General features: G+C 34.7%; 1 protein-coding gene across 12 annotated transcripts in view; it reads right to left on the reverse strand.

Moving 5' to 3' along the window:
• The window catches only part of Smg7 (SMG7 nonsense mediated mRNA decay factor), an 84,282-nt gene that overhangs the window by 18,303 nt on the left and 41,307 nt on the right, over positions 1-24,672 (reverse strand). For all 12 annotated transcript variants that reach the window (XM_063239701.1, XM_063239700.1, XM_063239699.1 and 9 more), the window contains 11 exons: positions 22,776-22,807; positions 20,964-21,081; positions 18,629-18,761; positions 11,455-11,626; positions 10,221-10,292; positions 9,152-9,302; positions 8,688-8,823; positions 4,592-4,754; positions 3,930-4,086; positions 2,161-2,231; positions 1,061-1,121 (listed from right to left, as the gene is read on the reverse strand). In XM_063239701.1, the coding sequence (XP_063095771.1) occupies positions 1,061-1,121; positions 2,161-2,231; positions 3,930-4,086; positions 4,592-4,754; positions 8,688-8,823; positions 9,152-9,302; positions 10,221-10,292; positions 11,455-11,626; positions 18,629-18,761; positions 20,964-21,081; positions 22,776-22,807 (1,266 nt within the window). The remainder of the gene's footprint in view (positions 1-1,060; positions 1,122-2,160; positions 2,232-3,929; positions 4,087-4,591; positions 4,755-8,687; positions 8,824-9,151; positions 9,303-10,220; positions 10,293-11,454; positions 11,627-18,628; positions 18,762-20,963; positions 21,082-22,775; positions 22,808-24,672) is intronic.

Raw genomic sequence — 24,672 nt, forward strand, 5'->3', positions numbered from 1 at the left:
GGAATAGTTCCTACTTTCAGGGGAAAAAAAACCAGTATTATTTAATCCGATGAGCAGAGTAAGAAAACAAAGTAAAAGGATCAGTTGCTTCCAACCAGCTCTGAAAAGGTTTCACAGAGTAAATGATACCCGAGCTGGATCTTGACAGGTATGGGTAACTGCTTACCAGACTGGTGAGCAAAGGACAGGAATGAAAAGGGAACCTAACTGCCAGCGGTGATGAAAAAGTAGAAAGGAAAGTCCATACAAAGAACTCTCTAGAGAACAACATTCAGATGCATGTACAAAAGACAGAGTAAAAAGAAAACTAAGGTAGGAGAAAAAGACTAATGTTACAGAGCTCAAGAAAAAGATTTCATGAACGAAGGGGATCAACAGAATCAATGCTGAATACAACTCGACAAGAATGAAAATTAAAATGTTCTGGAATCTAGTATCTAGGAGGTCACTGATTATGTTGCTCAAGGTAAAGAAATGACTAGAAGTTAAGGCAGAATCAACAAAGTTAGCCCACACTCCTCTTAAGAACAATGACGAAGAAGAGAAAGATGGGGGTCATGATGGAATACACGCAAACGTTACTTGGCTAAAAAGAGACAGTTGGTTTAAACATGAAAATGAAAATGATACTAGAAGAACAATATGGAGAGGACTAAAAGATGAAGCAAGGTTCTGAGACAGGCAGGATGGAACGGGACAAAGCGGGTACAGATAAAAGGATTAGGATTAAAAAAGTAGTTAGAATTTATTTCTTTGAAAGTGGAAGGAAAGAGACAAAAAAATTCAGTGACTAACACATGGAAGAAACATTTTCCCTCACTTTTTACAAATATTTTCTTAAAACACTCAGTATTATATTTTTTTACAAATATTTCTTAAAGCACAGGAATTAAAGGCATGACATACACAAATCCATTTCATATCAACAAATTTCATCATTAGTTGCTGTTATTAAAGACAGATTTGGAACAGACCAAAGATTTCTCTATACCCACGCCTGGTTCCTATTACTTTTAATATTGTAACCAATAAAATAAACTTCAGCCAGCAGCCCACCTACCTGAAAGAAGGTCTCAAAGCTAAGAATCCTTGTAACTCAAACTCCTCTGGAAGCGGTGTAGCTATGTAAGAGAGAAAATCCAAATTTGTAAGCATTTTAATTAAAATAAAGGGAGGGTTCAGGACATACAGAAAGAATCTATACAAAAATAATTCATCTGTAAAATTCTGTATGTTACTTTTGGGGCCCAGACATCGCCCTAATATCCAGATAACACTGAGTGCATGGAGGATGAGTCTAATAGGCTTTATCAAACACTCTTAAAAATTCATAGCCTCAGATCTAGTAACCCCAATGTTTAGATCACCTACCTCTTTTTACTTAAAATACAGAGTAACACATGCCATTCCTGGGAATTTATAAGAAATATAAAATCTTGGTCACTAACTGAAACCTATTGAATCATAAGCTATACTGTAACAAGTTACAGCTGACTCACTCACAAATTAACCACTGACCTAAATGGAAAAATAATGAGAAAGCAGTCAAGCCTCAGGTTGCTCAGTGTAGCAATGGAGGAAACTTTAAAGCAACACAGGAATAGAATATGGCACATACAGAGGATGGAATATTATGAAGCCAGTAAAAACATTTTTAAAATGTTTACAGAGACAAAAGAAAATGCTAACAACATGCTATGTTAAATTTGAAAAGCAGGCACAAGGCTGCTATTTGCTATCAACCATTTCTCGTGTTTATTTATAACAAAAAGGCCTGAGGATATATTAATGTGGAGAGTATGAAGTACTATGAGAACAGACAGACAATTCTTAAATGTTTACATTAGCCGATTTTTTGAATAATGTCTCCATGCCCCCGTTTCGTAGTAAGAAAGAACAGGACTGGTAGAAGATGGAAAGAATTTAAAGATATCATGTAGTGTGTGGACCCCACTCGAATGAAGCCATTCTAAGCTGCTGAAAGCACTGGAAGAACATCATCTCTATTTTCACTCATTTAACCAGTTGAGAGTTCAGTCAATTTCTGAAACACTGAATTTAAAGTCAAAGATTTTGCACCAAAGACTGATTTTTCTCTGGCTTTAAACCACTGGTGACAGATACACACAACAGTGTGTGGTCTGGGTACCCCTTACCTACCATTAGTACTTGAGAGATCCTCTTCATGGGGATGGAAACTATTTAGAAGAGAAATTAGCCAGGGCCAAATGCTATAGATTAAAGAAAGAGTTGAGATTTTATTATTATACAAGAGAAATTAGAATGCTACTAAGTCACAAAAATGGTATCTATAGCACCTGGTTTTCTTGTATTTTTCCTTCATGTCAGCATTTTAAAGGCTGTGTAATTCTCTAAAATATATTTTCAAAGACATCTAACTACGATGCACTACAAGGGCCAACTGCTACTGTACATTTCTTAGGTTCCTAATTTAACAAACAGTAAAAATAACACTTTATACACTGAGAACTGGTATTGAGTAAGAAAACTCTGACGAGAAATAACAACATACTATGTTTTCATGGTGGTTTCACATACATGATCTACTATGGAACCCACTGCTAGATCTCTAACCTGAGTTACACCACACTTAAATCACATTCTCTACTCAAAGTGCTAACAATGTTTTATTCTTTATGATATAAAAAAAGTCCATATTGCTATGCTACTCTAGTCTCTGAATTCTAGGCTAGAAAAAAAAATCACCACACAGAAAATAAAAACAAAAACAAAAAAGAAATCACTGCTCACAAATACAAAAACTTTATAAGCAAATGTAAAACACAGAATTATTCTTTCATAGCATACTTTACTGAACAAAATAGAAATTTGAATTGTAAACTACATAAAAGTACATAACTAAACTACATAAGAGTAGAGAAGCTATACAGCCTGAGTTAAGAAATGAAACTTTTATGCAAAAAACCAATGCCTGGAACTCTGTTATTACTAAAGCCTACACTCACATCCAAAGGAAATATACAGAATATTCTTTTATGTACTCAAACTCTACTCATGACAAAGTCAAAAGTGAAGATGCTTACAGTTGGATAAGAGAAAAACAGGAGAGGGAGTTGTCAAGTAGAAGGATCATAGGGCTTTAAAATCAGATCAAACCATTTTATTTTCTAGGTTGTGACCTTGGTAGATACATACAAAAAACTCTTACTGCTGGGCCATAGGAGAAATCTCAGAGATTTCCCTTAAGTTTATCACCAAGTACATACTGTAAAGTCTACTCACTGAAAAGTTTTCTTAAAAATATGTATTCCTAACTCAAAGGTACACTGAAAGTTTTCATTTGCCACTATAAAGTAAGTAGTTTTAAAGACCTTTTAGCATTACTTATTACTTTGATATAGTTAAGAGGCACAAATCCCTGCCCAGCAAGTACAAGGTGCTGAGTTTGATTTCCGGTACCAAAACAAAAATAAAACAAAACAAAAAATTACTTAAGAGTAGGAATTACAGAGAAGATGATCAGAGTAAAGAACTTTTAATCTTCTGTATTTAGAATAAGTGTCATTCAGATTGGGAATGACTGTAAGGCTACATCCGTTTATATAAAAAAAAATTTTTTTTTAAATTCCCCTTTTCAATTCCTAAAAAGAAAATCTGGGCACAATGTACTGCTTAAGGAACATTGTATGTCAAACTGATTTTTGAAAATTCCTTTCTCCCAGGATGGCAACTGAGAACAGGGGAGTGCAGAGAAAGTTGCGCATCTTACAGAGAACTAAAATAAATAAATAAATGATAAGTACACAATGAGGTTTTCAGTTCAATTTCCAGAGTAGGCAGAAAACACAAAGCCTTTCATTGGTCAAACGTTGTGCTTTAGAAGGCAGTTTTTACACATCTGCAAGTATTAAACAAAGCATACCAGCTACCATGAAATTTTCACTTACTACTGTCTTTCATCCACCACTGCCTCCTGAAAGACTCTAGGTCTGAGTCTCAGCCAGTCCATGGAGACTTTGACCGCTGGAAGAGGATAGGCATTGTATGTCTCCTCCTGGGACTCGTTTTGAAGGGGACACTTGCACAGGGTGCCAAGAAAAGACACTTAAAAAGAAAAAAATATATATTCAGAAAACGTAAGATATTTGAAACTATATTTCAGCTCAAATTAAATATCATTGTAAGCCTTCTGTTGTATACTCAAGTTTTTTTCTAAAAAGGCATTTTCTTTTCCTTGCTAAAAAAATGTTACTAGACCAGGCACAGTGGTGCACCACTGTAATCCCAGCAATCTGAAGGCTGAGGCAGGAAGATTACTGTGAGTCTGAGGACAGCCTTGGATACACAAGAGACTTCAAAGCCAGCCAGAACTACATAGTGAAACCCTGTCCCAAATAAATAAATAAATAAATAAATAAATAAATAAATAAATATCAGGTTGATTGGGGTGGTCATCAGATGAATTGACAGAATTTGGGATTTAGGTCTCCTGATTTAATATTAAACACAAGACACTTTTCAGGTATCATTTTGTTTTGGCACATTTAAAAAAGGACTAAGATAATGCTTTCCTAAGAAGATGGCACCTGTTAAATAATTTAATACTCACTAAAGAGGGCCAATAACTGTGTCCAACATAGCTGCTCATCTTGGCTATAACTATGCTGCTCTGTTTCATTGCTAAAGTCACGGAGGTGATGAAGTTGAAACAGGTTAATGACAGTGACATGAACTAACTGCTGAGAGTTGAAAGCTTTTTGGAATAGCAGCCTCTGAAAAGGAAAAGAAAAATGCTATATATACTTTATATATATATATATAAATGGTATATACTATCAAGAGAAGGAACAATCTTAGACACACAAATTAAAACAGTAGTCTACATTTAGTACCACATTAACTCTTTGTATTTTAGTTGGACCTTATTTCCAAGCTGACTCTTTCCCCTGAAAAGAATTCGTACACTAATGAGTTGTTTGAACTGTTCATCAACAGTTTTTCTACTAAAAAATATGTATTTTTTTTTTTATGTGATCAGAAGAAAAAAATTGGGAAGGGGTGTTTCTATCTATAAATTCATATACTTTAACTCATTAGAAGTACTTTTTTTTGTCTTTTTTGAGACAGGGTCTCGCTATGCAGTTCAGGCTGGCCTTGAGCTCACTTTGTAGCCCAGGCTGGTCTCGAACTCGCAACGATCCTCCCACCTCAGACTCCCAAGCAGTGGGATTACAAGGCGTGAGTCACCACACCCGGCCCATTAGAAATACTTTAAGAGAAGGAAAAAAAGTGCTCTAAAGGATACAACTGCAAGTGTGTTAAGGGGTGTTAAATAGCTGACCATATTAATGTTTTTGGTTGGATCATTGAACACAACTGTTTGCAGTTTCTCTGAATGTTCACTTTGTATGCTTTGATACTGTGACTTGAGCAACTATCTCTAAGACGATAATGTGTAATCTATTAATTGATGATTTCTTACTGTTTTTTTTGTAGTTCTGTATTACTTGTACCCTTACACCACTTTGTTTTGTTTTTTCTCTTTTTCCTTTAAGAGATGCATACTACTAACTAGTAAATTAGGAGGAACAATCTCTAAAATACAGGATAAATGCAGACGTTATTAGGATGTCTTACGGTTCCTATACAAGTTATTATACTAACATTTTTCTTTCAGAAAAGTATGAGTTTCATCAAATTTTGCTTAATAACTGGGTTCAGAGGGCTTGCTGAACAGCACTATAAAGAAGCTGTTACCCAGATGTTCTCAGCTGGTGGCCTCAACCATCCTTCCACTTTAATATCTGCAATAGTTTCAGATTAGCTCACATAAAGGACTTCTTCAATGTAAGTCGCTGATAAAGCTGTTATTGGAGTTGATATCCTTGTTTTACCCTACACTTTAACCATACAAGTCTTGCTCTCTCTCCAGGGAAAATTTTTGGAGACAGCAGGGATGTCACTAGCCTTATGATGAGAAATGATAACCCCTTACTTAATAGTTTTATCAGCAGCAACAGGAGATCCTACCATGTCAGAAATTCACAGCTGCCTTTCACTATTCTGAGATTTGTTTTTATTTACACAAGGAATTTGAAATACCTAATGTAAGGTCTATGAATCTAACAAAGGCCTTTCATGCTATTACTGGAGAAAAACACAATCTTGTTTTATCTTACTCTATCTAATTTTTCAGCCTTCTGCAATTTGCCATTCTACTGTGTATATTTAAAATGCTTATCCCAAAGGCACTATTTTTCTTCCTCACAATTTCCTGTATCCTACCTCTTCCCCAAAACTTTCACATAAAATTTCTCCTTTAATCTTTATATTTAACCATCTAAGTAAGCTACTCATTTACATAAATTGGACCACTAGTTTGACATAATGAAGTATGTACATGGATGACACTAATTATCTACAAGTATTTTAGATATAACAAGTACTTTTTTTTTTCTTTCTCATTTTTATCGGTACCGGGGATCGAACTCATGACCACCTGCTTGCAAAGCAGGTGCTTATGCCGCTGAGCTAAATCCCCAGCCCCTAGTACTTTTTGAAATTTATTTCTACTTTTGAAAATTTACCGTTAAAATTTAGCTCCAATAATGTTCTGTTATTTTAATAGTGATTGTTATAGTTAGGATCTTGATGTCTCCTCAAGGCTTGTTCTCTAGCCTATGGTGCTATTGGAACCTTTAGGAAGTGGGGCCTAGGGGAGGACATGCCCTGAAAAGAGTGTCGGTCGGTCAGTTGGTCAGTCAGTCTCTCTTGCTCTCTTTGAGGTGAGCAGCCAAATGCTCCTGCCATTATGTATTCCCTCACCAGAGACCTAAAAGAAACAGACCAACTTACCATGGACTAAAACCTCTCAAACTGTAAGCCAAAACAAACCTTTCTAGTGTTTAAGTAATGGAATGTTGACTAACACAGTAGGCCAGTTTCCAAAGGGATCACACCATGTTTAACTTTAGTGTTACAATGATATTTCAAGGTATATTTTACCAATTGCCCACTTACACTCATTAAAACTTTGCATACAGCAATTTATAAGGTCAGGCGTGGTATAACATGCCTGTAATCCTAACACTGGGGAGGCTGAGGCAAGAGGATTGCTGTGAGGACAACCTGGGCCAACATAATGAGTTCAAGAACTGCTTGGACTTATACAGTGAGACCTTGTGTCAAAAAATTGGAAGAAAAAAATATATATACATACATACCTGAGGAAAGTATGTTTGAGGTTCTAAGTAATATAAAACTGACTAATTTCTAGACTAAAGAATTACACAGTGAGAATCACATTAACCACCTAATGTAGGGAGTATATCTTTCAAAAATCAGAGTTAGAAATAATCTTAAGAGCTCATCTAGTCCAATACCTTGTTAATTAGTAGAACTGTATCTAAACCATTCAAAGAATATGGTTGTCAATCTGGTATCTAAATGCTCTAAAAAAGAAAAATCCAGAATCTCTCTTAGCGTTTAACCACCTATAGAACTCCAAAATAAGATTTTTAGTTCTAACTCTAAGAAAGACAAAAATACATTCTCTTTAAACAATCCTATACAGATAGATTATTACAAATCGACTTAGAATATTACAAATCTATTCACACATGGTTGATTTTTTTCTAGGCTAAACAGCTCTATAGCATTAAAATTACTCGTTCCTTTCACATACCCACCCTATAAGTTACACATCATGGCTAAGTTTAAATAGGCAGCTAACACCAGAAAACAGACAGGGGTTGAAACTATTTCTGTCATGATTATCCAATGTATTCTTTTACACGTATAAAGCATCAATTAAAAATGATTATTTCTAAAAACTTTCATATTGACTATATCTGACTAATTCATGTATTAGTTGTCCAACTTTTAAAATCTCTTGCAATGAGACTTTAAAAACAGAAAACTGTTATAATAATTGTAAGTTATTGACAGTATCCTATGTACAGATACAAAGAAATCACAAAGAAAGGCAAATTCTTTGAGATTGTTTTGTTCACTAGTGATCCCAGTACCTAAAACAGTGATGAGTCTCATGTTTGTTGAATAAATGAATTAAACACTAAATTTTGACTCTCCGTATATTAAACTGCTTATTAATGCAATAAAAGATAACTTCCACATATAAATGAATCAAAGGTTAATTTTTATCTCCTTATATACTATTAGTAAAATATATTTATCTCTATTGAATGAAATTCTCACTGCTTTCCTTCAAATGATTACAAATCCTGATGAATTGAAATACAAAAGAGAGCACAGTCTACAGAATGGCGATGTCTATAAAGTAGGTCAAAGAATATAAAACCATCAAAAGTAGTGCTTTCAACACTAAGATGGAATTACATAATTTACTTTGATACTTTCTATTGAATGGCAGTTACTTAATGAAAACATTACCACTCTATTTGGATACTATACCCAAGTTTAAATTGAGGAGACACTGTACGCAAGAATTTAATACACTTCAAAATTAACTTTTACCAGCACTTCATAGTTAATGACATTAAAAAGTAGAAGTCAGTTACCTCTAAATCTTGTATTTTTTGCTTCAGACAATTAAAAAAGTGTCTTTTTTTTTTCTTCCTTTTTGGCACTAGGAATCAAACTTAGGACTTTGCACTTGCTAGACAGGCGCTTTACCACTGGGGCTGTATCCTCAGCCCCCAAAGTCTCTATTTTTGAAATCTAACCTTAAACTGTTCTTCCAATTTCTCTCGAAGAGGGCTCAACTTCTCCAAGCTCTTACTCAGGTACACATGACCATGGAATTTAATAAAGGCCTTGATAAAGTCAGAAACACCCCATTTGGTTTTCACCTCATCCCGGCTGAAAAGAAAGAAAAATGTGAATGAGTCTTTAGCATCAAAATGGCTAAATCATTTAAAAGAGACTTCGGCTTGCAAAAGCAGGGTATTTCAACAGTTGATATATAAGGCAAGAGTTCTACATCAAATTTTTCAATTGCAATAACTTAGATGAATTGTATTCAGCTAGGAAAAATGAGACACTGGGTAAAATTCAGTGACTATGAAACATGGTATGTCTATGTATATATACATTTAGAAATAGGAGAAAAGAAGCATAGGTCCTTAACATTATTTCCTGTATCCCCAAATTTGAAGAATTAAAGCTTTATGTTAAACGTCAACCCTACCTTTCCAGTGCTTTAGAAAGTGCTTTTTGTAGATTAGTGGAGGCAGCTGGGAAAGGGAACTTCACAGCAATGCTTCTGCAGTAGTAGAAAATTGTGGTCAGATGGTCTCCTTTGGAAGAAGCTAAGATAGCCAACTGATTGTAAGGCTGACCTAAAGAAGAAAGTTAAGATTCTAAAGTAACCCAAGAACAGCAGTCTTGCCATGAGAATATAAATGGTCAGTTTTATATTCTTAATAATGGGGGATACTCTATAAGACAGATTTCATAAGTATCTAATTATAAAGGATCTTGGTAGAGAACTGCATATTTTATAGACAGTACATACTACTGCATATACATTTAAAAAATTGTGGGGCCAGAGATTTAGCTCAGCGGTATAAGTGCTTGCCTGGCAAGTGTGAGGTCGTGAGTTCGATTCCTGGTACCAAAAAGATTGTAGGACTAGGATAGAGGGCAACTTCAAATAAGACTTCAGAAAAAGCTAGCTAGTAAGTATTTTTAGTTTTGCGTGCCAAAGAGTCTACCCACCTCTGTCATGGTACTGTGAAAACAGTCATGGACAATATGCAACAGATGATGTAGCTAGACTGCCATTCCTACTTTAGACTCTGGAATCTAAAGGAATTCCAATGTGGCTTAGCACTAAAGAGTCAAACTAACAAATATTTGCTGAAATTTCTCTAAGTATCACTACTAATGTCTACTTTGGGACCATCAAAAGACAAAAGTACTGACACTTTTGGGTAAGAAATAATTTTTTCTAAGGGAAAATAATCATACTGATGATACTTATTCTATAAATAATAAAGCAAGCCAAAGTTGTAAAAATAATTTTATGTCACAATAATGAATCCTAGTTATATTGCTTTTACTGACAATACAAATATTTGAAAAAAGTTCACTTCAGTTTTATGAAATATACAATTAAAAGGGTAAAGTACAAAAATCAAAACCAAACTCACATCTATTGCTTTTATAGAACTTTAAAGGAGAGCCCTAAGTTATCTGCTACTATATTATAAAGAACAAAGATTCGTGGTCAACCTCAAGTTGACAGGCCCACTCACCATTGGAGGGGACAAGCTGAGCTGCATGCCTATAGTAGGACTCTGCCTGGCTGGTCTGGTTTCTGTATCGAGCTGAGAATAAGAAAAAGAAAATTTAGCTTAAAAAAATGTAAAAAATCCACTAGGAGGATTTTTAAAACAGCTAGAGTTTTAAATTCTAAAGATAATAAAGGTATTACTAATTTTAAGTCTAGAAGTTATTTTAAGATCATTAAAGAGAAAAGATTTTAAAACAAATTAAGTATAGGATTATGTGTGAAGTGTCCATCCAGTCTTCCCTATTTGTGACAATCAGCATGTAACCAATTTGAAAGCTTACCTAGCCCCCATTTTCAGATCCTCCAGTGTCATGCACCACCAGCTCCCACTACGGATTATGCTGGTGACCTGGAGCCGGCCCACAAGAAGGGGTGAGTTATATGGCACTTAAAAACAAAACAAAACAACACAAAATCCACTGTACAATATGATCTGAAAATTATGTAATTTCTTCAATATTTTATAGTGATGTTGAAAAATGCTTCATATGTATTGTAATATTATGTGTGTGCAAAGAATACATTGAAAGCAAAAATAACCTAAACACATTACCACTGAATCTCCCTGCAAAACTCACTGCTTACTTTGGTATGATCTCTTTTGGAGCCACCAGTTTGTGACATTAAAAAAACCTAAAATCTTCAAACCTAAAAGTAATGATGTTCTCCATTACTTGTTCTTTGAGGACAAGCAAAACATAATCCTATAGTTAATGTGTTTTACAACCTTTTTAAATTACCTTAAAGGGATGAAAAAGAGTAAGTTTCCAGATAAAATACATATAATGCAAATACAAACAGCTTTAAAAGAAAATAACATTTGGCTTTTAGTACACTGGAAGGAAGAGAAAAAAAGCAATCTAGTTCTAGCAGAAATGAAACAGTGTAGATTTTTAATTTAGAAAATGTAACATCACTGATAAATTTAGCTCAGATCGTATTTTTGTTGTTTCCTATTTGCCTATATCTAAAGTCTGAATAAAACTTAAATCTCAGTATGAAAATTATTTAAGATCCTTTCCCAAACCCCAAATACTAAAGAATTCTAAGCTTCTAAAAATATATTTGATGATTTCTCTTGTGACAATCTAAATTGTGTGTCCATATTCAGCTTACAGGAAAAAAAGACTTCTTCCTATGACTACCACAAATAAAAGGACGAATGCACTATCAGTTTCTTCACACCAAGAGCTCACCAATGTCTCCAAGGTGGACGAGGCAGTGCTGGCAGATATAGGAACAGGAGCTAGACTGTGGCTTCACTATGGCGCTGGTATGCGTCTGTTTATTGCTGATAATTCCCAACTGGGAAGACTTCACACGGCATGGTAAATCTACATTAAACACTGTACACAGTTCCTGTAATAACTAAAGGAAAAACATACATAATACTTAGTAGAAAGCTAGAAGTGTTTTAATTGTAAAGTTTGTATGCTATATGGTATATATCTAATATCACTCCTTGGACCTGAGCAAAAACTATATGAAAAATATATGGTAATCTTTGATAGAATAACTAGTATCATTTGCTACATATCTTCTGAATTTTCCAATATTAGAGCATTCTAGGATGTACATTTAGAAGAAATAGAAACCGGCTGTTTATCTGAATAGGGATTTTGAACTCACTTGGCAAACAAAGAAAAGGATGACCATTGGTTTATGACATTAAAAATGACTTAAATATAGGACAAGACATTTGTAAGACTTTAGACTTTTTTTCTTTTTTTGATTATGGGGGTCTTATTTTGTTGCCCAGGATGGCCTGACAATTCATTTTTTTAAGTTCTAAGCCAACTCACACATCTTCACAGAGTTTAATTCATTAGCTCACTCGTCCTTCCCTCTTCTTAAATTATGAGGGGCGGGCACTCTTTCCTGGTCAGAGTTAGCTCTCATATATCTGCCTTATGTCCTGGACATACGAAGGTTTCTTGAAAAAACAAAAAATGTAAAACAACAAAGATGAAAACACTCTCCTTTGACTCTTTAATTCCTTCTCAGCAAACTTCTAATGTCTCTTCCTCTTGGTAAGCTAATTCCTTCGGAGGAGTGCACATTACCCATATCTGCTTCTCAATTCCTATCCACTCCTTAGTTCATTACCATCTAGCTTCCACGTAAGTGCCCACCTCATATCCCAATGTTTCTAATACAACCATTGTCAATTAACTACCTAGTAGCTAAACACAGTACAATGCTTCTTTAAGACAGATCTTATGCCTAATCACTGAGATTCTCTAGTTCTTTCATTTCTCCAACCATGCCTCTTCAGGCTTTTCTCCTCCCACCTTGTTTGATTCTTGGTCCCCACACAATTCTGTGTTGTAGTATTGCTTCAATTTTCACAAATAAGTCCACTCAAATTGTTTTGAAATTATATATTTATTAAGTATCTGCCTATATACTCATGATAAGCAACACAGATACAGAGGCAAATAAGAAAATCTGTCTCCTTAAAGGGTTCATAGAAGATACAGGAAGGAGAGCAGGGCATACAAAGGGACAGGAAAAGAACAAAAGGAGGAAAGGAAGATGAGGGGAGGAGAGAAAGCATGATACACAGCATAAGCCAATACAATATTCTGCATTTACAATAAGCTTCATTCCTCGGGTAATCTGATATATTTGCCCAACTCGATCCTTGTGATAAGCTGGTAGCAACATCGTGTGTGTAGATATAAAGTTCTACTTTTTCAGGTGACAAAGTGAAAGCAAAACAAAGAACCAAATTATTGGGTTGAGGATACAGAATTTAAAATACTTTGATCCTATCATTTTTTCTAACATGTACAGAATTCACAGTAAAAAATACTGTGCAAAACTCCAAAGACCCAATTCAAAAGAAACCAAAAGGCACCATCTTTCCCTAACATAAAAACTACTTTGATAACTGAATATAAATTCCATGTGCCCTTTTTAAGCACAGGAATTACTTATTTTTACTTATTTACTTATTACTTTATTTTCTTTGTGTCTACATATATGTAAAGGGCAAAAAATTTTCTAACATAAAATTGGCTTAACAAGTTAAAACCTCAAGTTAATCAGAAAACAGAAAAGGCATAAAGAATAGCAAAAACTAAAAGAAAAATAAGAAAAACAAAACACAAAAAACCAGTTGAAGATGACAAAAAAAAAAAGAGCGAGACTAAAGCACCGAGTTCAGCAGGTACTGAATAGACTAGAAACCTAAGTAAGGTTCACTAGCAAAAAGCAAAAAGAATGATCACAAGAAGTCAACCAAATATAGTCTACCACATAGAATGGCTCTGTAATAAAATTTCTGTTTTAACTCAAGAGCTGTAACCATAAATACCAGAGAAAAAAGCTTTTCTCTGGAAAATAGAGCACCATTTCATTTAAAGGGACTAACAAAGTGAAACCCAAGAAGAGATCAGGTAGTTTATAAGTTAAAACTATATCCTACCTTTATATAGGCTTACCCTGATGCATTTTTACTCGATAGTAATTTCTAAATGTAGGAGGCTGGCTGAGACAATAAGTTACTTTCATTATATGGTAATGCATTATATGGTAATGCTAAGAGGTGCTCTGAAGGCTACTGCTGAATTTTAATGTCTTTTGTTTTTAAACTCCAATCACAGATTTAGAAAACTGGAAAGGGCATCTATGATAAGTATTAGTTCATGCTTTTTTTATTTTTACAGTGACTTGCCCAAATTAGTCACTGTCACAATACTCAGCACTAGAATAGTACTACAGTAATTTCAAGGTTCCCATTAGGTAAGGAATCTTTACAATATTCCTTTCTTTCTTAACATTTACTCCAATACAGAAACTTTATGAAATGCTTTCTTTTTTGCTCCTGTTTTCTTAAAATAAGATTATTCTCTTAATATACAAAAGAAATGGGCTCAGCGGTGTAAGCGCCTACCTGGCAAGTGCAGGAAAAAAAAAGTATATACACACACACACACGAAACCTAAAGTAGAATGTAATGTCTTTTGAGAATCTGGTTCCACACGATATCTCAAGTTTTAACTAGTTAACAATATAATAACTAAAAGACAAAACTTTGTTCACAGAAAATGTGACTATGGGTAATTACAAACCAGTCTTTATTCAATTCACTCCAATCAGACTTCCATTTTACCAATCTGCTGAAGTTAAACTCCAAATTACTGTAAATTGTAAGATGAAACATTATCTTATGTAACACTGAGACAAAAAAATTGCAATTAAATGGTGAGTTGCCATTAAGTCGTATTAGTGTTGGTATCTGAAGTCTGTTGCAAACCTACCCCTATTTCAGATGTTAAATATGAAAAAATACCAGAAATGAAATATGATACTAACTTCAATAACTTTCATGTTTTCAAATCTAATTGATCACTTTTTAAATGGTACCTGACTTCTCACCATTCCTTCTTGTCATTAAAACACTTTTCTTTTGGGATCCAAAGTACCTCTCCCTGAATTTTTTTACTGCAATAGCAACACCTCCTCTGCCAAACCTGCATGCATCTGATAAGTCAGATGTCTCATACTATACCTATCAGACATCTCTTAAATGTCAAAGAGACATTTCTCTTAAGGTGAATACAGTTGCTTTCCCCTGTAATTCCCTTAGTAATGCACAAGACAGCCATCCAGTTGTTCTTCTAATTATCAGCTTTGATTCTCCTTTTACTGATCACACAAATCTAGGAAGTCCTTTTAGACATACTTCAAAACTTCAAGTTTTTCTCCAACTACAAAAGTATCCAATCTTCTCTTCCTTATCTAAAAATCCTGAATAATCTTTTAAACATGCAAACCTGAGCATGTTACGCTTTTGCTTGCTTGCCAGTGGCATCAAGTTATACTAAATAATAAAATTCAAAACTCATTTTGGCCTATGAGTTCACACTATGATCTGGAATTGGTCTACTTCTTCAACCTGGGGCCTAATCTGCACCAACTGTAACCAAGAGGTATGGAACATATCACTATCTTTCAACAATGAGACCATGACAACATAAAAATACAAAGGAAAGATCTTATTAATGTTGATATCTAAATTAGTATATTGTGAGAATAAAGCAGCTTATTAATGGCTTATCCTACAACTGTTATAACTTGTGAACCACAGCCTGTGCAGGTAGAGAAGAGTCAACATTTATTAAAAAAACTTCACAAATTAACTCTGAAATTAAAAAATCTTTGAGAAACCTGAATTTTATTATTTAGTTGTTTATAAAATGCTTTTATAAATACCATGACACCTAGATTATAATTCTTGCTTCCCTTCCTTGTAGGTTCATTCGGCTTTACCACTGTCTAGTCATGTAAAAAGAAGGCTCATGCCTGTAATCCCACACTCGGGAGGCTGAGGCAAGAGGATCATTATGAGTGGGAGACCAGCCTGGGCTACAAAGTGAGCTGAAGGCAAGCCCAAACTGCATAATGAGACCCTGTCTCAAAAAAATCATACACACCTTGGGCCAGGGATTTAGCTCCATGGCATAACACTTGCCTGGCAAGTAAAAGTTCAAGAGTTCGATCCCCAGTACCAAAAAACAAAATAAAAAAAACCAAACTGATACACACATATACACACAGAATCATTTCCAAAATGACAAATCAACCTTTATAATGGTTACTATAAAAAATGTACTGTAGGGGCTAGAGATTTAGCTCAGTGGTATAAAGTACCTGCGTGGCAAGTGCAACGTCATGAGTTCAATTCCTGATACCAAAAAAAAAAAAAAAAAAAAAAAAAAAAAAAAAAGTACTGCGAAGATAGATGCCTTTCATTTCTCTCCAACACATTCCATTTCTCTCCAGCTGCACTGCCACCTGCTTTTCCCTACCACAGTTATGTTTTCAGTACTTTCTACTACATGGAGAAGGAAAAAGAGATTTGAATCAGAAACAAGACTGAAATTTTACAATTTTAAAAATGGATTACGTTTCAGAAACTGAAAGCAACTGCAATGTTATATAATCTGTTCAAGTAATGACAAGAATCTGGAAATTTAAAGAACATAGATGAAGGCAGTGAATGGGTAGATACCATGTGTTAATTATTTCACTTAACTGAAACTACTCAATATAACCAAAATGATAATATATATAGCTTTATATTGCTATTTGTCCATTGTAGGAAATTCTTTTCTCATCTTAAAAAAACTCATGATTTTAAAGTTTCATATTTCCTTTCTATGTTATGCCATAAATTATTTAACCAATTAGTTTATTGTAGGACACTAGTATTGCTTGCAAATATTAAAATTTGAATTATAATGTCCACTTGTTTCTTCAAATGTAATTATTCTTTCTTATTTATTTATTTACTGGTTTTTTTTTTTTTCTTTGAGACAGGTTCTCACTATATAGCCCAGGTTGGCCTCAAACTTGCAGTAATCTTCCTGCTTCAGAGCACTGGTACACGTGTGTGCTACCACACCTGGCTCAGGTATGATTATCATTAGAACCTAAGATAACTTCTGTACTTCAAAAAGCTCTAAATAAGGTAAAGGCACAAAAGGGGAAATTAACTGAAAATGTTATAAATGTTGACCTTTTGGGAAAACAATAATATATATACACAGTATTTAAACTTTTATTAATAATTTCAATTTAAAGAACTTCAGGAAATAATTTGGTATTAGAGAAATGCTTTATATACAAAGATGTTCATCAAAACGCTTAACAAGAAGCTTATAAAGTAGACATTATGTGTGGACATAACTGTAAAAAAGTATAAGGCTGTATTCAAGTTGTAATTTATCCTGGAGAGCTTGGAGCAGTGGTACATGCCTATCATCACAGTTACTTGGAAGGCTGAGGCAAAAGGATTTAAAATTTGAGTCCAGTTTAGGCAACTGAATGATTCTGTCTCAAAATAAAATTTAAGGAGGGCAGTGAATGTAGTGCAGGAATAAAGCACTTGCTAGTATGTGTGAGGCCTTAGGTAACATCAACACCAAAAAGTAGTGATTTATCCTGCGTGTGGAATTAATGAAAAAGTTTCAGACTTTATATAATTTTGAAATTACCTGAAATTAGTATGGCATTATTTTTATAGTCAGAAGATAAAAGACAGCTAGCTATACTGTATCTTTCTTTTCATGTAGACTAGATACTTCCTTGAAGGTAAATACTCTGTTTCATATTCCTCTGTATTCTCAGTACTGTATATTGTGCTTTACAGACAGTACCCTTTTGATAGACACATGCAGAGTAAGTCTTTAACATCTGCTTACTTATTGGTACACCAATGCCTCTTTCAGAAAGTAAACCCTCTCCAAGTATCAAGTTACACTGCTGACAGTTGGCATAAATTTAAAGATGAATTCTGAGAATAAGAACCTTACCTGACTGCTTTTAATGATGAACTGTGATAAACATTCTTTGGTCTAAATAGAGTATAAATAATCTCTGAAAGATGACACCTATTTGACACCTTCCAATAGAGATTCCTTTCTTTTTCTTCATTCAAAGAAATGGTAAAACAAAAATAAAACCAAAATACAGTAGGTGACAAGCAACATAGGAAGAATTGGCCAAAGTTAAGTACAAGAGCCTGAAAACGTTGACACTTTTATATATTTAATTTACATTTAACTTATAAATAAATGAGGATTTTCTAAAAGATTAAAGCAAATTCCATGGTCAGATATAAAGATTTATTTTTTCTTTTACTATGCCTTATACAGAAGTTATATGAGAATGTAACAGGAAAAGAGAAAATCTGTGACAATGATGAATAACTTATTATTCAAAATGAGGAAAAAGTACTCCATTTTTGCAGTTTAAAAACATTTCAAGGTCACAACAAATTTGACAATATAAATAATGTGTGGAAAGCTCATTTGATGTTACACATTTTGACTATTTTTTAAGCTGGCACAACACAACTGTTGCTTTTTGGAGGGAAGGAGTACCTTTTGTCTTATTGTATAGTTTAGGTTGGCCTTGAACTCACTATAGCCCAAGCTTGAACTCACTCATGGTGATCCTTCGGTCTCAGCCTCCAACTGCTCGGATTGTAAGTGTGCCACCATGCCTGGCTTCCCAGTTCTTTTCATAATGTTACACTTATACATGTAAACTCACATGTACTCTAATGCCATTTGTAGACTGACTTCTGTTGTTTCACTAATGCTTTGCTATCATTAACCCTTTAGTGTTCAGATAGTAATACCTTCAACCTACAAAACATCAACCTGAGAGTACAGTTTTTTTTAAAAGATCTCATGGTAAATAAATTTTGGACATCCATATTCATTTACAATTATAAGATCAACTCCTGATTGGTGTAGGTAGTAATTATACGAAAGTGCATACAAAATAAATATGCATACCAAGAGCACAATATTTATCACTAATATTAGGAAAACTGTTACACAATGCAGAACTCACCTGAGTGTAGAAGCCACTAGCTGCCTCTAGGAACAGAGAAAGGTTTGCCTGGACTTCACTCCGATTTGGGTTTGCTCGATTCTTTGCTTGACCTTGTAGTGTTGTGATCTGATTCTTAAAGGCATGATTCCAGCTGAAAACAAAATGTAATTCTATTTGGTATAGCAGTGACTCACTGGGCAGACACTGGTCCCCCTGAGAACAAGAAAGAACTGTTTGTTATAATTACACCACGCTAGGCAATAAACCTGCATTACAGTTATTGATTTATTTAAAATAACTTTATGTTCCCTGTCCTTTGAATAACACTAGACATGTAGTAAAATTCAACAAACATTAGTAAACACTTACCAGAAGTTTGAATAATCAGATTTGGCTTCAGCTACTAATTTTTTAGGGTAACTAAAGTTAGAGTCTATTTATCAATCTCAGTTCAAAGAACTATAGTGGTAAGATCAAAGTAAAAATACTAACAAATATTAACAGATTTCCATACATTGTGCCTGTACTTGCGTAGGGGAGGGGCTTGTACGTGTTTGCCTGTTTTTATTTTCCCAAAAGTTATTTCCTGTGATTATATTTTGTTTTTTGGGGGGGCTGCCAGGGATCGAACTCATGATCTCGCATTTGTCAAGCAGGCACTTATGCCGCTAAGCTAAACCCCCAACCCTAAAATGTCTTAGTATCTTTATTCTTTTTTTTTTTTTTTTTTTTTTGGTACTGGGGATCAAACTCACAAGCTTGTTGCTTGCCAAGCAGGTGCTAAAGCCCCTGAGCTAAATCCCCAGCTCCAAGTTATTTCCTACGGCATGAACGTACATTTCTATTTAATAGTTTTATTTCTCTTGGGATTGTTTCCTTTACATTATGAAATATAAGCCACTTTAATTTTAGATATTTAAGATAACACAATGCTGAAATGTAGCATTAAAATCCTGCTTTAAAATGCCCTTCATTAATACGATTGGGGCCGGGGATTTAGCTCAGCGGCATAAGCACCTGCCTTGCAAGCAGGCGGTCGTGAGTTCGATTCCCGGTACCGATAAAAATGAAAAAGACAAAAAAAAAAAAAAATAATAAGATTGGGTATACAATCTCTTTGAATTCAGTTTTCAGGAAAAAGTCATGCTCTAACTTGAAAACGAGAGAGACAGACAGAAAGGAGAGACAGACAGAGACAGACGAGAGTGAGAGCGAGAGAGAGAGAGAGAGAGCGCAGAGATAATGGTTTTCTAGTCTACCTGGTGTATTCCTAATTATTAACATCAACCTGTAAAGCTCTAGAGCACTGGGTTTTTAATATTTAAGAGTTGAATCACTCTCTAATATTGCTGATGACATCTTATCCTTGACTGTAACATCTCAGGCATGGGCACTGACTGTTTGTTATTTAACTTGAGACCATAAGGCCCCAACTTATGAAAGAGTTCCCTTCTGGGAGAATGTTCCTAAATCTGATTTGTTTGTAATCCAACAAAGTGAGTTAGTTTTTTTTTTGGGGGGGGGCAATTACCAGAAATTGGAACTCACGACCTCACGCTTGCCTGGCAGGCACTTACATGCTGAGCTAAACCCCTGGCCCGATGACAACATGAGTCTTACAGAGTACACCTGTGAAAGTTCGTAACTTGAATGTTCATAAATCAGGGGCTTACTGTAACTAGACTTCTTAAAAATATAAAGCATATAAAGGTGTGGAAGACAGAAAAAAACCTAATCTTCACTACAATGTAGGGTAATGGGCAACAGAAGCATTGATTTCCACCAAGCTAACATCCCTACTGCAATTATAAGGCTAGACTTCATTAAAAGCATTTATTTACTCACTTAAGAATCTGGTTATCTATCATTTTCACCTTTTTTAGAAAAAAATGAAATAACCTAAATACACAAAATCTTTCTTTAGTTTTATTTGGAGGAAAGGAAAAAATATGAATTTATTTGATTAAAAAAGAACTTTCCTTACATTTTTTTTTCTGTTGGAGAAATTTATAGAATCACATTTACCAAAGAAAGATTCTTCTAAAGATTTTAAAAATCGGGCACCATATAGAGAACCAAACATTCTTATTACTTGAAATGAGATACTTGCTTTTCTGATGTGCCTTAAAACAGTTGCCCTTAATAAATATTCTCCTCTTACTTTCAAAGATTGTACCTGAAATACCAATGACCAAATATTTTGTTAAAAAAAAAAAATCACAAATATTAGAATCTCTTTCTATTTGAAAAAGCTTACTTTGGAGTAGGCTAAGAAACAACCAAGCAAGCAAGCAATTTTAAGTTGTGGTAAGATGCTTGAACTTATAGGAACATCTCAAATGATAATACTTACAGATCTTGTTCTACTTTCTTGTCTAAAGCATATTCCAAATCAGTAACTAGCATTTTCTGGTACAGGTCCTGCAGAGCCTGCCTGGATGTCCAGACCTCAGCTGGACCCAGCTTAGAATCTAGGTAACAGAACAAAAACAACACATGGATAAACAACATATGCAGAAGACCAATGCTTTCTTTCCCTCCTCACGCCCTAAAGTAAATCTGCCCTTAAGTATATGAAGAAGTTTTATAGTAAATGATCTTCACCTTTTAGCTAATAACTAAATCTGGGTTAAAATGCTTTTGCATTTTTAGTCTTTTAGCTTTGAAATAACATTATGAAATGAACATGGCTTTTCACAAGAATGATTTATGTCTTACCTTTGATTTAGATTTTTCTCGCTTCCTATCATAGGTAGTTATATGCCTCACGAGTCACTTTATTGAAATAATGGACTACTAAGTTGGGTGGTTTTTTTCCCCCTCATAACTATATTCCTTTATCCAAAATAGTGTTTCCCTTTTTGTCTGAATAAAAATTTGCTTATTCTGAATATTTCCCACAAATGTTCTTCCAGAATGCTAATGTCATTTCATTATCTAGCAGTTACTTGGGTACTGCCCTATTCTATATATATCAATGACAATAAGAATTATTTTAATGATAATATACTGCTTTCCAAGACATTTTTATGAGCAATTTATACCTGGAAATTCATGTAAAAGAGGGTTAGTAGAAGAGTGGGATTAAATTACTCACACAGCCGGACGAGAAACTAGGCATAGGATAAAGTAAGTCAGCTGGTTAAGTTTCTGACTACATACATTATAAAAGTGGAGCCACACTGTTCAAGGCACATTAACCTTGATGATTACTGACAGGTTTCTTGAGCAGTTCAGGAACTGACAGTCTCTGTAGAAGAACTTAGTAATGGACTTTTCTATTACAGTGTGTTTCAATAACCAGTTAAACTAATCAAATTCACCTAAGAACTCTATTGCTGAGTACCTGCATAACTTCACTCCTCTTTAAGTTTGTCAACGATATCTATTATGTCCACAATTCTATTCTGCAAACACAATCTCCTGGATACAGTATTTGAGTTAATGCTCATAAGAGTTTGCTGGTTGCTAAGAACAAGTCTTTTATCAGTTTCTTGGTCTCTTAGCAAGTTTTTAATCAATAATTTATAAATTTGCTCAATCCTGCTTTAATTTATTGCTGGTCATAAAGGGGATAAAAGATAATTAACTCTGATCAGATTATCATTTACATGAACAGACTGAACATCCTAGCTTAAAGATCCTTGCATCAAATGTCCTCTGTAAAAGTCAAACTCCAGTACAATTTATGAGGGTGTTGAATACCTAAGACAAAAGCACATATAGGTAGCTTGATGTTACTCCATGTCTCCATGTGCCATTTTTGTCACATGACACAGACTACTCTTGAAATGCCATCTCAGGAGTCACAGTAGTAGCTCAAAGCTGACATGGATATAAGCAATATGGATGATCACGAAAAACCTGTTCAATAGTAATTCAACACTAACTAAATCTGTAATTAGATTTCCTCTCTTTTTACCTTTAATGCAATGACAATAAGATTGTCCATTACAACATGAGCCTGTGGTTCTAGAAGTTAAGGAAGTCAGCTCAGCAACGCATATCCCCTCCATGACTATAAACAATAAATATTTAAAGCAAGTAAGAAGTTATTATCTCTTTTAGCAACTAGGCTTTTGTGTTATAAGTATCACAGAAAAGAGAATATCTGTTTATTAATTTAATGGTATAAAATAAACTGTGAAAAAAAGATAGCCAATACCTGTCATATCAGCTTTCAGGACTTCGGCCTGCCTAAATAAGCGGAAAAGAAAAAAAAAAAAAAAGAGCAATTAGCAATTAATCAACATAGTAAGAAATAACTGAAATCATGTATTATAATAATGCTAGACAGCAACTAGTGGCACTGCAAACTGTATCCTTCCCCAAACCTGTATCCAGGATGACACTAAGTCTTAAAACAATCATGTCTTTATTTAAATTTATACAATCACCAGTAACCAAGTAGTTTATCTTTGTTTTCCTCTAAATCTGACTTCCATTCTCCTCAAGCTGCTGATTCCTGCTTCTCTTCTTCATTGCCAAATGAGAGCCATGTATCTCAGAGAAAAGAATTTCCATTTACTTCCTTACTTTCTGTTGTGAAAACCCAAGAGTTGTATCTCTTATCTAAGACCAAAATTTCACTTACGCACGTTCCTGATAGCTTTTCTTAGGACTTGTTCCTGTGACTAATCCCTCTCCTTTTTGACAACTTTCGATTTTCCCTCTCTGCTAGGTCCTTTCTTCTCTTTGGTATTTTACCAAGTACAAACCTCTCACATATTTTAAAACCTTCTGCCCCACATTCAAAAACAGTTGTATTTAAAGAGTCAAAACTTAACTAATGGCCACCTGCATTCCTTACACTTCTATTTCTAATTTTTTATTTTATGTGAGCAAATGTAGCATGTTTTCTAGTTGTTGATGACAGAAGCCTAGAAGTCATCTGTGACAACTCTCTCTCAAACTCCAACTGCAGACAGTGTTTCTACTAAGCAAATCTTCTATCTTTCCTTTATATCCTCTTCAGAACTGCTTTCTCTACTTCACTCTTCCCGTTTCATGGCGCCCTCCCATTGCTGTAAGAATCTTTAAAATTAGTGATTTATTTAGAATACGTACTTGAATGATTTCCCATTGCTCTCAGGGTACAGAACACAATCATTATTAAAGTCACCTACAAAATTCTAGTCTCTGAACTCTCCTCTCCTCCCTTTCCCACTCCCCACTCTCTTCTCTCCTCATCTCTGTGTCCCATCACTGAGTTCTGGTGTGATGCTTCATTCACACTCTGGGCCTCTGTACAAGAATTCCTCTGCTAGAAACACCTCTCCTCCCTTTTGTCTGGTTAATTATAATTCATTATTTGAGCCAGAACATTAACTCCATGTCAAAATCATCTATTTTAAGAATATTCCTATTTATATTCTCAAAGGTGTCACATTTTTTCTTCTTAGTATATCTCATACCTTTTAAGACTGCTCACTGTGGCAAGCAAACCAGTTGATTTTGGTTTGTGGACTAGGTGGAGCAGTCTATTGAGTTTGTCTGGGTGAGTCATGGAGGACTGGCCTTGGGGTCTGTATCTGATTCCTGTGCCTTCTTCTGTGGCAGTGTTCTGCTCTGCTTCCTGGAGGTCATGAACTAAACAGCCTTGCTTTGTCATGTCCTTCTGCTACAATTTTCTGCCTTGGAGACAGCTGACCATGGACTGAATCTCCAGAAACTGACAGCAGAATTAATCCTCTCCTTTAAATTGTGGGTATGGATATGGTGTCTCAGTGACAAGTGAACTGATTAACATATTCCCCATCACAACCCCATGTCTATGAGTACACAGTAAGCATTCAATAAACATTCTAATTAAGAGGGTAAGTCATGCTCATTTACTGGATTTAATTATCTAATTCATATGTAGAATCTAAAGAAGCTGATCTCATTAAAGTAGAAAGTAGAAGAGTGATTACCACAGGTTGGGGATAGTAAAGGGGGCAAGGAAAGACAGGAAAGATAGTCAATGGCACAAAGTTACAGTCAGAAAGAATAAATGCTGGGGTCCTGTGGCACAGTAAGGTGATTGTGGTGATGACAATATTTTAACAAATCTCGCAAAACAG

The sequence above is a fragment of the Cavia porcellus genome, unplaced genomic scaffold, assembly GCF_034190915.1.
Source record: "Cavia porcellus strain 051 isolate PalLab524CR breed Dunkin Hartley unplaced genomic scaffold, mCavPor4.1 scaffold_29, whole genome shotgun sequence".
NCBI lineage: Eukaryota > Metazoa > Chordata > Mammalia > Rodentia > Caviidae > Cavia > Cavia porcellus.